The following is a 15006-nucleotide window of genomic DNA, read 5'->3' as shown; positions in this document are numbered from 1 at the left end:
GCACGACATCAATGACAGAGTGAAGCTCATGGGAGAGGAAAGCCTTTCCAAGAAACCATTTTTAATATATATTTATATACATGTATATATCTATATCACATCAAGGATGATTAAATGTGAAAAAAAAATGAAAAAACGACACTCAGTGGTGCCAGAATAATTTTACAAATGAAGTTAAACAATGACATTTACTCTGGTTTAAACACATTGTTCTTATTCATTTTTAGAATACCATATTCTCGTGTTTTTTTGACTTGGTTTGCTCTGAATATCTCTGGAGAACTCTGACGTTGTGGCATTTTAAAGGCCTTGCTTTTCTATCCTCAAACGTTATCTGCTAAAAACAAAGCGTGAGTGCTGAGACGAAATAAGCCCCATTCACACCTTCCACATTCACTAAAGGCCAAATGTAAAAAAAATAAATAATGAAGTGAAAGTTGTGGGTACAGCTTTTGAGAAACTACCTTCACATTTATTATAGTTGTAAAAAAAAAAAAGAAGAAAAAAAAGTGTTGTTTTCATTTATTTTGAAGGGTTCGATTTGTTTTGTTATGAAATTAAAAAGATACGAAGAACGAAAAAAGATAACCAAATAAATCAGATTTAAGAAATACATTTCTGATTGCTTCTTCATTTTCTGGTTGCTCTGGGACACTTGGTGCACTTTCAGAGCAGAGCCTCTCGGTGCCATGGAGAGGCTGAGGCCAGCAACAGCGTGTGGAAACCTCTGTGAGTAAAGGTCCCAGCAGAGCTGCTCAGTGCGCACACAGAGACAGACAGCTCCAACACCTTCTGACTGCTGACAGTGCTCTCTCTCTCTCTCTCTCTCTCTCTCTCTCTCTCGCTCTCTCTTTCTCTCTCTCTCATCCTACACTATTCTTCTCCTTCTTTAAAACGAACCTTTCAAACTGCAGCTCCGCACACATAGATAAGGAGGTCGGTGTCCGGTGGTCCGTGCGTAACGGAGGCAGGAGGGCTGAGGTCCCTCAGACCGGTCGGTAAAAGTACAGCCAAACAGTTCGGCGGAACAGCCAATGAACATTAATGGTGCGTCGTGACGCAACAGGGCCCCGTTGATAAGGAGCGGAGAGTCCAACCGGGACCTGAGAAGGAGGAACGGTGGTTTTGGGGGGCCAGCAAACATTCGCCTATCATCAGTCAACGTAAAGCCAACTCCTCCTCTTCTGCTGTTACGCACATGCATGCAGCCTCCTGGCACAAGACAAAACATTAACTAAACAGGCTACTGTCAAGGAAAAGTGCCTCTCCCAGGCGGCCTGCGGGATTTTATAAGGAAAAGGCTGTTTGTTTCTTTTTATTTTTCTACTTTTCTTTGCAGAGAAAAGTAGTTTTAGCGACACTAATCTGCCGCTGTAAGCATCAACTTGGACTGTGGAACCTGGAGGAGGGGACGAAGCCTCTCTCACGGGCTCCCTGTCAGCTATTTTGGACTTATCTTTTTGCTTCTTTCTGACTGTGAGATGCAGTGAAACGCTGCTGTCCTCCTCTGACAGTGACAGTTCGACAGAGTTACTGATTGTTTTGCAGAAAAAAAGGGAAAGGACAAATTAGCCAATGCCTCGAAGACTATCGAATCCCTGAAATATTACTTTCGCCAAGGAGGAGGCATCGGTGCTGAGACCCATGTAGCGGGGCTTCCATAGTTGGTATGTTTATTCACCGTAAATGGAAAAGAAAAAATAGAAATATTCGGTAAAAACTAAGAAATATTTTCACACCTGAGGAAAAAAAAAGATTCCAGTAAGAGAAGTGGAATCTCTATGAATTAATCATAGCTTATTAATAATGAGAGCTGCAGAGATTCGGATGACGGTTTCCATTGGCAGATGAGACGTAGTGTGGAGAACACGTGTCCAATTTTTCCCTCATATTTTTTCCTCCCTGATCTGGATTTCTCACTTGTCACGGCAAGAAAGGAAAACATAAAAAAGCGAGAATTCTGAGTGGCATTATTGCGCTGCCTCTGATGGACATCTTGGCTTGCAGATCCGAAGAGAACAGTTATAATATCCTCCCTTCTTCGGCGACGATGCTCTTCCATGGCCTCCCTGGAGGCGACGTGCACGGTGTGGTGGAAGAAATGGACCGGAGAGGAAAGAGCGAGTCAGCAGCGATCAGCTCAGCCATCGATATGGGGGAATCAGAAACGGTAGGAGAGACTCATTCGGCCCTGTCGGCTTGTTAGCGCGTGCAGACAGCATGGCAGCCCTGGAAACATGTGACAGTGGCTGCTCTCTCACAGCTCCGAGCCCTTTAATTCAGCTCTTTGATTTAAGATCCACAAAGAAAGACTGTCTAAGAAATGTGCCGGCTCATAACTTCTGTATTAAAGACCGGTAAACTTCCTGAAACAGGCCCCCATCATCGCTGATCTCAAACTTATTATTATTCCCAGTCAGAGCTGCAAAAAACGCGAAGTAAGAGCTGACCAAGCTGTACATTCTAGAGACAAAGCTGGTCAGCATTGTTCCTAAAAATCAGCATTATTATCCCGTAAAAGGACTCTTTACTGGTCAGTTAAATCAGGGTTATACAGGAGGACAAACCGGCGCTTTTGTATGAAAAGAAAATATTTTTATAGAAAAAGAAAAACAGCTCAACGTTTACAGCAAAACATGAATCATATTTATTATTCTAATTTCATTAACACTTTGTTTTAATTTAATATATTATAAACCTTTCATTATAAAATAATTAACACTGATAAAAGAGTGCAGTTGTAATTTCAAAATAAAACTTAAATAAAAAGAAAAAGAAAAAGACACTATAGACATTATTTGACAAATTCATTTTTGTCCCTGATAATTAAATACACGTGTATGTTAATATTACAGCAACAGTCGTATTTGAATATTAAATACATATTTATTATTATAAGGGGATAAATCTGCAGCACTTTTATCTCCACCTTAAATAACTCTATGGGCTAATGATCATTTTATGAACACACACACACACACACACACACACACACACACACACGTGTTAATGCTTCTGAATTATTACTTTAAAATGTAGGTAGTGTGTTTCTCTTTTGATCTGCTGTAAAAGAAAACATATATACAAGCTGTCTTACCTATCCTGGTGTGCTTTCCTGTTATCGAAGTGTAGAATAAATATGCAGATCAATGTGCTGTAGCTACAATGGTCATTTAGGCCTAACGTTGTGTTTTCAATTTCATGACATTCGGTCGATTGAGGAAGTTTCTTTTATATTTTATCTTTATTATTGTTTTAATATATGTCTAATATATATGTGGTCAGGGAACCCCTTTAATTACATTTCTATAATCCACCCATGTGTGACTGCTGGCTGTGTGAGCCTGTTTTCGTTGGCCATTTTATTATAATGTATACAACAAAGCGAATAAGAGTCTCGTGACTCTCTCGGATTTTCTTCTTCACTGTTCTCTCTCCTCACTCGTGGTTTTATTGTGAAGCTGTCAGCCTGTCTTTGAGAATCCTTTCATTTTATGACTCTCTCTTCCACCATACTATGTGCTGACAGTGTGTCCTCTCCGTGTTAAACATGCAGTCCATGCCGTGTATGACCAACGAGCGCGTGGCTCTGTGCGCGGGCTGCGGCAGGAAGATAGCGGACCGTTACTACCTGCTGGCCGTGGACAAGCAGTGGCACATGCGCTGCCTCAAGTGCTGCGAGTGCAAACTCAACCTGGAGTCTGAGCTCACCTGCTTCAGCAAGGACGGCAGCATCTACTGCAAGGAGGACTACTACAGGTAGGAGGGCGCGCAGGGCCTCGAGCTCACAGAGTAGCCAAAGACTTCGCTTTGAGTCTGATTAAACATACTGTATGTTTAAAATTCATAGAAGGAAAATGTGATTCAAATTAGACTAACTGTTATTGATCAGTAAAAAATAACAAACAGAGGTGGACTATTTAAAAATCGCCATGCAATACTGTCACTTCAATATTCTGATTGTCCTAAAAATAATTCAGCAAAATGCAAAATCTTGACTTCCGTTCGATAATTTTACACTGAAACATCGATGGTGACATTTTGTACGGATCAATGTTTATTTTTGGAGCTGTAATCTGAGATATACGTATATATAAACATATACATATATATTTTTTTTCTTTTGGGCCACATAGTATTAATTTATCCTCTAAGCAACACAGAGGAAACGTTTTAAAGAAAATAAATAGAAAATCAATTTAGCCCAAAAAAGGGGGAGAAAAGGCTTGTTTCATATTGTCTGTGGTTTTAAAACTCACTGGAATCTAGTAATGAAAGACCTACATTTTGGTTTAGCAGCTCTCTAGGGGAGCATGACCCCCCAACCCTCCTCCTTATCCCTCCTTTATTTGACAAGGAAGCCGAATCATCGGCATTTTGTGAAACATGTTTTCCTTAAATTAGAAACGTAAAAATATTAAAATTCCATGTTAAGTTTTTTTTTTTTTTCATTAAAAAACCCTAACACCATGCCTAATATTTATAATTCATTAACAACAGTCAGGGTTCATTTATGCAGGCTGCCTGTCTAACTTTAGAGCTAGTGGGGAGGGAAACCAGCTCTGTTCTTATGTGAGCAAAAGTTTGTATGTTTGCATAAAAACGACGCACAGACCGTGTGGAGCTGCAGGCCTGTCAAGCTCCGGGTCCAGCCGCTGATGACGTTTTTGTGTTGTCCGCAGAAGATTTTCGGTGCAGAGATGCGCTCGGTGCCACCTCGGGATCTCAGCCTCGGAGATGGTGATGCGGGCCCGGGACCTCGTCTACCACCTTAACTGCTTCACCTGCACCACCTGCAGCAAAATGCTGACCACCGGGGACCACTTCGGCATGAAAGACAGTCTAGTGTACTGTCGGCTGCACTTTGAGACTCTCATCCAGGGAGAATATCAGACACACTTTAACCACGCGGACGTGGTCCCACACAAAGGCCTGGGCCCGGCCAACACACTCGGACTATCCTACTTCAACGGCGTGGGGACAGTGCAGAAAGGCCGGCCCAGGAAGCGAAAGAGCCCGGGTCCGGGAGCCGAGCTGGCGGCTTATAATGCGGGTAAGAGAGACTTTAAAAATGCTCAAAAGCACAATGGAAACTTATTGTTGTTTATTTAAATGAGATGTGGAAAAGTAAGTGCTCTTACAAAAATGATACAAGCTGATGATGTTTCTACTTTTTTTCCATTTTTAATTTCACTTCATAATATTCATTTAAAATTTAACGTGGGAAGAAAAAAAAAAGTGACCGAATAAAAATAGGGACCTTGTAAAAGTCGCTTACAAGTTGTAACCACACAGCGTGAAAACGAGCTGATTAAGACTGACAGGCTTCATTTATGAAAAACATTCCTGCAGGGTCTTATTTCTTGATCCTCTACTGTTAACTTGGCCTTACATATGTCAGCTGGGAGTTTATAAAAATCAGCAAACACAGAATTGTTCTTAATGTTGAAGTTTAGAGAAACACTTTTGCTTTACTTGGATGCTGTTAAATTCAATAAGCGACCTGCTGTGGGAATTATGAGTCTGTGCTGTGTTTGGGACTGTCCACATTATTTTGGTGTAATATAATCATAATCCGTATTAAGAGGAACATTTACAGCCGAAATAACAGAAGCATAACAATGTTTGCATGCAAAAGAGAAAAAAAAGTCCCTTAATAAACATCTCCTTATTAGAAAACTAATGGCTACATATCATCAGTGGGAGAGAAGACAGTGCAGGCAGGCCTCCAACATCATGTTGTGAACACTTTCTCTGCAGAGTTGGGTCTCGTGCATTTTTGTGTGGATTAAACTTTTCCTCCAGCTTCAGATTACACGAGGTCAACGAGCTGCAGCACTCGAACACAACATCTAGATTTTATGAATCACAACAAAATGAAACGAATGAAAAGGGAAAAAAACACCTTTAATCAAGTTTCATTTTTAGTTAGTCTCGATTACTTTGAAAAAAAAGAAACACGTTTTTTCCCTTTTGGAGGATACAAAAGTAAAGTTTTTTTAATGTCCCGGTTTTTGCTTTCACCCTTTTCCACTTGTCAGGCTCCATAGACATCTACAGACCCTAACACCCCCACCCCCACCCTGCCCAAACCACACACACACACACACACACACTACACACACACACACACACCTACACACACTGCTGGAGAGTTTTTGCATTGGGACTGGGCCAAACGGGGTGTGTACCAGAGATCAATGTGATTTGATGAGTTATTCACTGGAAGAGGGAGCAGGGAATACAAGAAGTCTCTCACAGCACAGCTCGGTGTTTTTAATGCTCTGACTTTAGTTAATTAACCATCAGATCAGAAAACAGCTTACAAGCTACGGATGAAGTCAGAATCGAGGACTTGTCTCAGAAACAGATTTACAGTTGTTATGTCATGTTTTTGTATCGTTCACTTTTTTTTAAATTTCAATCTGATCTCGGCAAAACTTTTTAAAACTGTGTGCTTCAAACACGCTGCTGCAGATTGAAGTTACTGTATCCTTCTCTTTACTGCGCCTCTCTTCTCTTTTCCTCCTGGATCTTGTGACTCTTCTCTCAAAGACGACGCACCACTTTCTTTATTTTTAAGAACTTCTCATGATAAAAGTGAATCTGCTTTCAAAACAAGTGTTGTGACCCCAAAGTGCAGACTCTGCTTTTAAGAAATTTAAAGAATACACTATTCCAAACAAAGGTAGTCGTAAGACATGAAGCCCATTTTCAGTTTGAACCTTTTGATAATGTGCTTTAGAAAAGGCCTTGTGCAGGGTGAAGAATAAAGAGAGGGAGAAGAATGTGAGGCAGAGTCAGGTTAAGTAGAGAGTGAAGAGGCAGTGCGCCCTCTTCTGTTTCCAGCCTGAAACAACAATCCAAGCTTCACCTGAACGCCACATGAGAACATGTGGTGACCCAGAGCAGCCTGCAGCTCTCAGAAGTTATTAGCATGAACGTGACTAAGACGTGGTGGTGTGATGGATGAGGAGGAGACGAGCAGGAAAGCAGGCTGCTTTCTGTAAAAAACCATGCAGCATATGCTCTGGACAGAAAGCAGCATTTGTTCTGCCTGGTGTGTATCGACTAATTAAGTGAAGTGTTATTCTGGTGCTTTTCACTCACTTCATATTCATCATTTGCAGCGCTCGGATATTGAACACGAACTGTTATGCATGCAGCAACACTTTAGATGTTGCCAAGAAATTTGCAGGCAGAGATAAATACATGTGTTTTTGTGGATATTTTCTGAAGCCAGGCTAGCACCTCCTCCAAGGACAGAAAGACACACAGACAGGGACAAGCAGACAGACAGACAGACAGACAGACAGACAGACAGACAGACAGACAGACAGACAGACAGACAGATAGAGAAGGATCTGCAGCTGGAAGAAACAGCTGTCAGGTCACAGTGTCACCTTAGCTTTATTTGATTATACCGAGCTAAAAGAAAGACATTTTTAACCTCAACCTTAAAAGTCTTTCTTTCTTTCTTTCTTTCTTTCTTTCTTTCTTTCTTTCTTTCTTTCTTTCTTTCTTTCTTTCTTTCTTACTGTTGGGATTTTTTCTCTTGTGTGCGTCTCGTACTTGATATCTTGATGCGCAGAGTTTCAGACGTTCATTTTTTTTGTCATGCCTTTTTTAAACGTCTCAAAAACATGGAAAAATGCATACAGGGACATGAGAAGCGACTTTACACACGAGGTAACATGAACATGTTACACATTTTGGCAGGAAAAGAGAGGCCTTTAAGACACACCAACGATCAATAGCATGATGCTAATCATGAAACATAAGGTAGTATGTAACAGCCGTTTGTGTTCTTATAGTGAATGTTTTTCTTTGCATTTCAAAGGTGTTATCAGAGATTTCTTACTTATATTTTTCTTTTCAAGTCCACTCTATGGGTTTGGTTGAATGCATTGTCAGCCTCTTATTTGTTCTTTGATTGTCATGACAATGGACCTGACTCTGAAAGAGACATGAGGCCTATCAGATGTGAAGCCTCTGATTGGCTCTAACTGGATCTTCTCTCCTGTGTCGGCCAGCAGCTCTGAGCTGCAACGAGAACGACGGCGAGTCCATGGACCGGGACTCCCAGTACAGCTCCAGTCAGAAGACGAAGCGCATGCGGACGTCCTTCAAGCACCACCAGCTCAGGACCATGAAGTCCTACTTCGCCATCAACCACAATCCAGACGCCAAGGACCTCAAGCAGCTCGCCCAAAAGACCGGCCTCACCAAGCGGGTGCTACAGGTAACTACAGCAGCCTCCTAGCATCAGATGACACACACACACACACACACACACACACACACACACACACAGACAAAGGCCAACAAAGGCAAAATATATTTGCCTGTTTCCAACGCAAATCAGTCTGGGTCCAAGTATCAATAAATGAAGTGAGGTTTTCCTGCGAGAAGCCAAATCGGCTGCTTTGTTTCAACATTGGGCGGTTTTTCCTTTGACTGGAACTCTTGGAGAGTTTTCAGGAAACTGAACAAAATGATTTTCTTTTTCATTTATTCTCATTTAAATGAAAAAAAAAAAATCTGAAAATGTGACAAATTCTTTTTCAAAAGGTGCATATTGTCTCTAACTTCCTGTATGGGAAGAACAGAGTGAAAAGTGAGTTTATTCGTTCATACTGGAATGTAGCATTACATGAAAATGAAAGGAAAGCCATTAAAAACTAAATGTAATGTGTTTCTGTTGAAGACTGAAGGATGAAAAACACAAAGCTCTGTAGTTACACACAAAGAAAGAGAAGGCACAACAGAGCGTTTGATTTCACAAAAGACGACAGCAAATTATCTAGGGGACTGAGAAGAAGAAAAATGAGACAAAAAGGTTTCTGAATCAAAAAAATTTTATGAGATGGAGAAAAAAAAAGGAAAAATCATCCCGCTGCTTTAATTAACGCTCGCAGAAAACAAAGCAGTCGTTTTGCTTTGATGCGTTCGAGTTTTCATGCCTGTTATTCCAGCTGAAGCGCGTCTCCCTCCGCCTGTTCCCATGGCTCCGTCATGATTCCATCGCTAACACGCTCCAACACTCGGCTCGGCACAGACCGCCGCCTCGCTCACCACAGCTCAGATCCGGCTCTTTCAGTACTGAGACGAAGAGCAAAGATCAAGATTGAAAAAAATTCAAACTCAAATGTGAAAACAAATTAGGATCAGGGACACTGAGGAGCACGATAGTTCCAAACGAGGGGTGCAGGGCCTTGATGACCTTCTCTGCAAAACGAAGAAGACCCTTTTAATTTGAGTTAAAAAATAAAAATAATGACTGAGAAACATAGCCGCTGTTCCATCTCCAGACCAAAGACAGGTCCATCATTATCTTTTCAAAGTATCAACAAAAACACGAGGCTCTTCGTTATCATGTACAATCATAAAATATACATATTTTATTCTTCTTAGACTACCACCACGTTCCTCTCTTTGACCAGCCTGCAACAGTAAAGGCTTCAGTACACAGTGGTGGAGCTCCCTCACTGTGTGTCTTTAACTCTGCTTTTATCCTCGACTCCAATCGGAGCTTCTGCAAACACACTTAAAACAGCCGAGGAGAAGCTCACTGCTGTGGTGGAGAAAATGTGGTGGTGCTTGTTGGTCTGAAAAATTAAACATTAACAAGTATTCTTGTAAGCAAATATTGTCTTTTCTACGCAAACGTAGCGACATAATGTGGTTTCTGATCGCCTTCATAAACAGCAGGATGTCGGAGAGTGTCAGGGCCATTCAAAAATCAGTCAAAGGATTCATACGTAACAGAAAAGTGGCTACCTTTTGTGCTGAAAAATGAAGCCACATCAAAAGTGCAGAAAAGCTGCAGTTCTTCCTGTGTCCACTTGAGGCAGACTGCATAAGCTCCGCAATTCCCACGGACAGCCAAATAAGAAAGCCCACTTTGACAGCAGGAATAAACATGTTTTCAGCCTGGTACAGAAAACTGTTCTGGTCTTCATAGCTCATGTCTGTACTGAAACACACTGTAGAGTAGTTTTCATTTGTCTGATTTAATTCTATTAAGGACAAGAGTTGTGTTTAGTGGTGTGTCTGAGTTAGCTGTAGATGTTAGCTAGGAGGCTAAAAACCTCCCTCAGGTTCACGTTCCTGTCTGTCTCTACGTTTACAGAAAGTTTGATGACATGGAGGCTTACCGTCAATGAGCTTCAAAATTCTACTTCATAAAAAAATAAGTGACATCACTGAGCCTTCGTCCATGTTTCATGCAGTCTATGCTAACAGCTTGGGTTAAAGTGTGGTTATCTTATAAAAAATGTTTATGCCTATAAAAACACAAGGATTTAGTTTGAAATATGAAGCTACAGAGAGGCTGACGTTGGACAAATCACACATCTGTATTACATGGTTCTCTATTAGCACATTTAGCATACAGTGAGAAACACTAGCATGGTTTCCAACTTGTGTTTCGATTGATTTGCTATTTGTAAATCCAAATTTTACTCTGGTTTGTCTCAATCGAAACAACAATAACTTATGATAAAGGGGCACAGTGGGGAATGTAAAACTACATCTTACAATTAAAAGTGTTTTAATCATCTTATTTATCATAACTTGCCTACTTCCTGTTTCTCAGAATACAGAGATAAATAACAGCAGCTCAACACACACCTCTTGAAAATGTTGATATGTGGTTGTTTAGCTGCTAAATGCTCCTCTGTGTTCACCAGTCAGTCGCTTCCTTCTGTCTGCTGCTTGATGCTCAGCCTGCAGAGAACACCTTTATCTGAGTATTTCAGTGTAAACATTGATACAGATACTAACATGCTCTGTAAAGCTGGCAGATAATTCTGTGCGTGTTTGTCACTAAAGCGACCTCTTTCAGGTGCCATGTTAAAACATGCATGAAGCTTTAAGGTTAGGGAGAGATCCTGGACATGGTTCAGATGTTCCCATGTCAGCTTCCCTGTTTGCTCCAGACATGGCGGTTTAAGGTCACTGTCAGATAAACACACGTAAATAACATATATTATATTTAAGCACGTCACTCTTTCCGTTTTTCTCTGAAAATCTGTCTTCAATAAATGTTCGGCCTTGACAGTCATGATGACTTTCTGTCTGCAGACTTTCAGAGAGCCAGCTTGAAGTTTTTTTTTTTTTAATTACCCACAAATCAGGTTATATCACAAATGTGGAAAAACAATAACTTTATTACAATGTTGCTTAATTCATGTGGGCCGATAATAACATTTAACCATATCTAAAAGAATTAATAGGAAATCTAAAAGCTTGTCAATGTAGTCGTAGTGAGTGTGTGGTCACTACTGCCAAACTGTCTTGGGTTCACGTAGCCTGACTGTGTCACGATACGTAGGACTGAGTTCTGTGAGGACGGACTCCTGTTTTCGATCTGAAACTTTATTCTCCTTACTTCTCGACATCCATAGGACTCTATTTGACTAAAGTGACAAACTAATGATGTGCTTTCATCACAGTTGAGTTCTGAGCTGGTTTCAAGAAGTGCATTTAGTTAGCTCGCTGCAAAGATGGAGACAATATTCTTTGATAAATGACATTTCTGTATCAATACTTTCATGCATGCACAGAACCCCTGAAAACTTCCTGAAATGTTTGGGCTGAGTTGCATGTTTAAAGCAGAATGTTCTACTCTCACTTTATCAGAAATGTCTTCTAGCCCCCTGGTAATATTTTATGATGTTAGAGTGCAGCAGGAAACATGGAGAACATTGGTGACATTAATATGCTGCCACTAACACACGACCACACACTGCATGCATACGACAGATGCACTGTATGAAAATGCTTTTTAGTTTTCAGTTCACCGCCATGTTCTTCTCTGCTCTTTTGTTTCTATTGTGAACATGTCTAACTACACATAGATTTGATAAAAAGACAGAAATGGACATTATTATAGTGTCAGACTAAGTTGTCTTTGTGGGCAGCTGCTGTGCAGTCATGTCTCGCCTCCTGAGACACCCTGTATAACACGGATCGTCTCCTGCTGTGAGGGTCACATGTGGACAAACAACACAAGAGTTCAGACGTGTTTCTAGACATCTTCAGGGGTGGGTGAAACCACTTTTGGAAAGTATCCTCCACACACAGTTTTAACTCTGTATGTAAAAGGACTAAAATGAATGCTCACAGAGGATGTGTCTAATATTGGTAGTTACTGGGCATTGAAAAGGACTAATGGGATCAATTAGCCAAACACATATTAAGACAAAGGTAGCATTTGGTAGGTGTGAAGTGTTAAAAGTAAATGTAAGGTTTAAAAAAATTACAACAACAACAACAACAAAAAATAATTTATTGAGTTTTCCCTCTGAAAAATGTAGGTCTATATTATTAAACACAAACACGTCTTTCAGAAGTGACCTGGTTACTCCTGATAATCCTCAGACCTTGATGTGTCCGCTAGATCTTGTTTCTGCCACAGAAAGAATCCCTGAGTGACTCTGCGGCTCGTCTGCGTGCAGACACAGAGACACACTTTGTGGACAGAGATGCTGCTGCAGCATTTCTTTCAAGGCAAAAAGTTACTGCTGTACGCGTCACACGGTGGAGACTGAACTGCAAGATTTACAGACCAATCAACGACTTAAGACAGACACTTCTTTTGGGTCTATAATTGGTCATCTTTGTCTCATCTCCCTGCTCGTCAAATACCGATCCTTTAGTGTCTCTCTCTGATTGGTTAAGTTAACACATAAAAAAGTACTTTTGGTTTCGAAAACACGAGGTGTGTGTTGAAGCTAGCATTGAGGTTTTGAACTCCAGGCTTGTTTGTATGGTCACTGTGTTGTTAGCCCAACATCTGTTTTAGTAATAATATATGTAAATCATTTTTTGTATAGATTAATGAAACAGCAAATCATCATAACATGTCTGTTCATACCCGTCTGTGTGTTCAGCATCTCCCCCCCCCCCCCCCCCCCCCCACACACACACACACACACACACACACACACACACACACACACTCCTAAACAACACCTGTATGAACTGGATTCATTGTGTCTCTGCAGGTCTGGTTCCAGAACGCTCGGGCCAAGTTCAGGAGGAACCTGCTACGGCAAGAGAGCACGGGCGTGGACAAGGCGTCTGACGGCTCCACGCTGCAGGGCGGGACGCCGTCGGGCCCGGCGTCAGAGATCTCCAACGCCTCCATGAGTCCCTCCAGCACCCCCACCACCCTGACAGACTTAACCAACCCCACCATGCCCACCGTCACCTCCGTGCTTACCTCAGTGCCGGGCGGCATGGACGTCCACGAGTGCCGGAGTCCATCACAGACCACTCTGACCAGCCTCTTCTGATTGATAACCCCCACGCACCCATAAAACCCCCCTCCCCCACCTCCGGATCTTAAACTGAGCACTGTTGACTCCGTCCAACATTAAATGGATTAGTAAAAAGAAGGTAACGGTAAAAAAGAAAATTCTCTCTGAGCCCATTAGAGACTATTTGCATAGTGAGGCGGCGAGCCTTGCCGATGGAACAGTTGTTGTTATTTTGATGTTGTTGTCTTGTCGAGAACTGAGGAGACTTGATTTGCATTTTTCAATGTTTACAGAAAGAGACTGCGGAGGGGAAAAAAAACTGCTTAATTTTTGGAAATTTGTTTTTTTCCAGCACAGTATTTATGTTGTTGTACAAGAGTCACTGTTAGAAGGATTGTAAAAAATTCCTTTTTTTGAAAATCTGAGATTAAACACAGGTTAAAATATCCTCTGAGTGCCATGTGCCTTCCTGCTGACGCTGACCACCATCAGGTGTGAAAGAGTTGACCTGAAACAGAAAGTCCCGGGGAAATAGCCTCTGTGGCATGTTGTGTTTGAATGTGTGTGTCGTGAATCTGTGCGGACATTCGTGGCAAACTAATGAATCTTTTTGTCATGTTTGTGATCCGACACTGACGACAAGCTAATTCATTTGGAAACCTTTTTTTTTTGGTATATGAGATGAGATTCTTTTCATAAAAATTTGGTAGCATATTTGTAGCTCTCACAGGTTTGTAATAAGTCCAACTTATTTCATATTTGAACTTAATGAAATGATGGAACGGCCTCTGCCTCTGACCACCTACATATCACCACATAATCCCCCTAAACACACAATGATGATATTACCACAGGCGTCTTTACATTTGAATATATTCAGTTAAAGCCTTCTCTCTCTCTCTCCCTCGTTTCTCTCGAGCGTCCGCTGATGCACCGACACCTGAAAAAGGAAGAATCTTCACATTTTTAACCATGACAGCGTGTTCACCATTTATACACACAACATGAAAGTGATGCCGCCACTGAGCTTTCATCATGCTCATGCCCCCCCCCCCCAATAACCGAACTCAGAGAAAGCTGTGGTGGAGATGAACGGGCGACACACACCTGAGGGAGAGAATATGTTTACAGGCGAGCTAATCTAGCCAAGTATAATTTACGTGACGTTTTTCTATTTATTTATTTTTTTAGATTTGGCTTTGATAACTGGTGGAAATATTTGATCTAAAATAAGAACAGCAACAAAGTTTAGGTCTATTTATATATTTTTTAAATGTTTTGGTGTAAAAATTCTACACATTGCACCTTTAACAACATTTTACATGTGACATCATTTAGATGTAAAAAGCAGCTAAATGTGTTTTTTTTTATGTCATTCAGCTGCTTTTAAACCTTGAGAGAGTTTCAGATGGAGGATTTTTATTTTGCGTTTTAAGAATTATGTTTAAATTCGTTCATACTAAAAATATTTCAGGACCAAGACCTATTTTCTGTCCTCGTTTTGAAAATAGAGTCCGCGTGTCCAAAACACAGAAGGACTCAGTATCAGTGGGAGTAATAAGAAAATGTACACGAGAGGAGGAAGGTCTAAACCAGACTTTATTTCTCAAATGTAAATGTTGTTTCCCTTTTCCTGGCAATAATAATCCTTTTGAATAGTCATGTGTTGGACCACAACAACAATATGAGACTATAAATACCTCGTGATATTATTAAACTGAGTCATAATCCTCATGTAGTT

At 41.0% G+C, this 15006-nt stretch overlaps 1 protein-coding gene across 2 annotated transcripts; it reads left to right on the top strand.

Moving 5' to 3' along the window:
* The first annotated feature begins 612 nt into the window (after window positions 1–612).
* On the top strand, window positions 613–13711 carry lhx2b (LIM homeobox 2b). 2 transcript variants are annotated; one of them, XM_079352428.1, is made up of 6 exons: window positions 613–729; window positions 2008–2170; window positions 3557–3759; window positions 4683–5053; window positions 8034–8242; window positions 13011–13711. In XM_079352428.1, the coding sequence occupies exons 2-6, from the start codon at window positions 2051–2053 to the stop codon at window positions 13299–13301; spliced, it is 1194 nt and encodes a 397-aa protein (XP_079208554.1). In that variant the 5' UTR covers window positions 613–729; window positions 2008–2050; the 3' UTR covers window positions 13302–13711. The 2 variants fall into 2 exon arrangements, with proteins under 2 accessions (XP_079208554.1, XP_079208553.1); XM_079352427.1 differs by having other exon boundaries at window positions 915–2170; window positions 8037–8242.
* Window positions 13712–15006: the final 1295 nt, after the last annotated feature.

This window comes from Symphodus melops, assembly GCF_947650265.1.
Source record: "Symphodus melops genome assembly, chromosome: 1".
Classification (NCBI taxonomy): domain Eukaryota; kingdom Metazoa; phylum Chordata; class Actinopteri; order Labriformes; family Labridae; genus Symphodus; species Symphodus melops.
This window is presented reverse-complemented; position numbering and strand designations above follow the sequence as displayed.

What these genes read in the sequence shown, in the direction of transcription:
- lhx2b (XM_079352427.1), top strand. Translation starts at nt 1,988, where the DNA reads ATGGACATCTTGGCTTGCAGATCCGAAGAGAACAGTTATAATATCCTC. An exon ending in ATATGGGGGAATCAGAAACG is followed by an intron (nt 2,171 to 3,556) that starts GTAGGAGAGACT and finishes TTAAACATGCAG; the next exon opens with TCCATGCCGTGTATGACCAA. An exon ending in TGCAAGGAGGACTACTACAG is followed by an intron (nt 3,760 to 4,682) that starts GTAGGAGGGCGC and finishes TGTTGTCCGCAG; the next exon opens with AAGATTTTCGGTGCAGAGAT.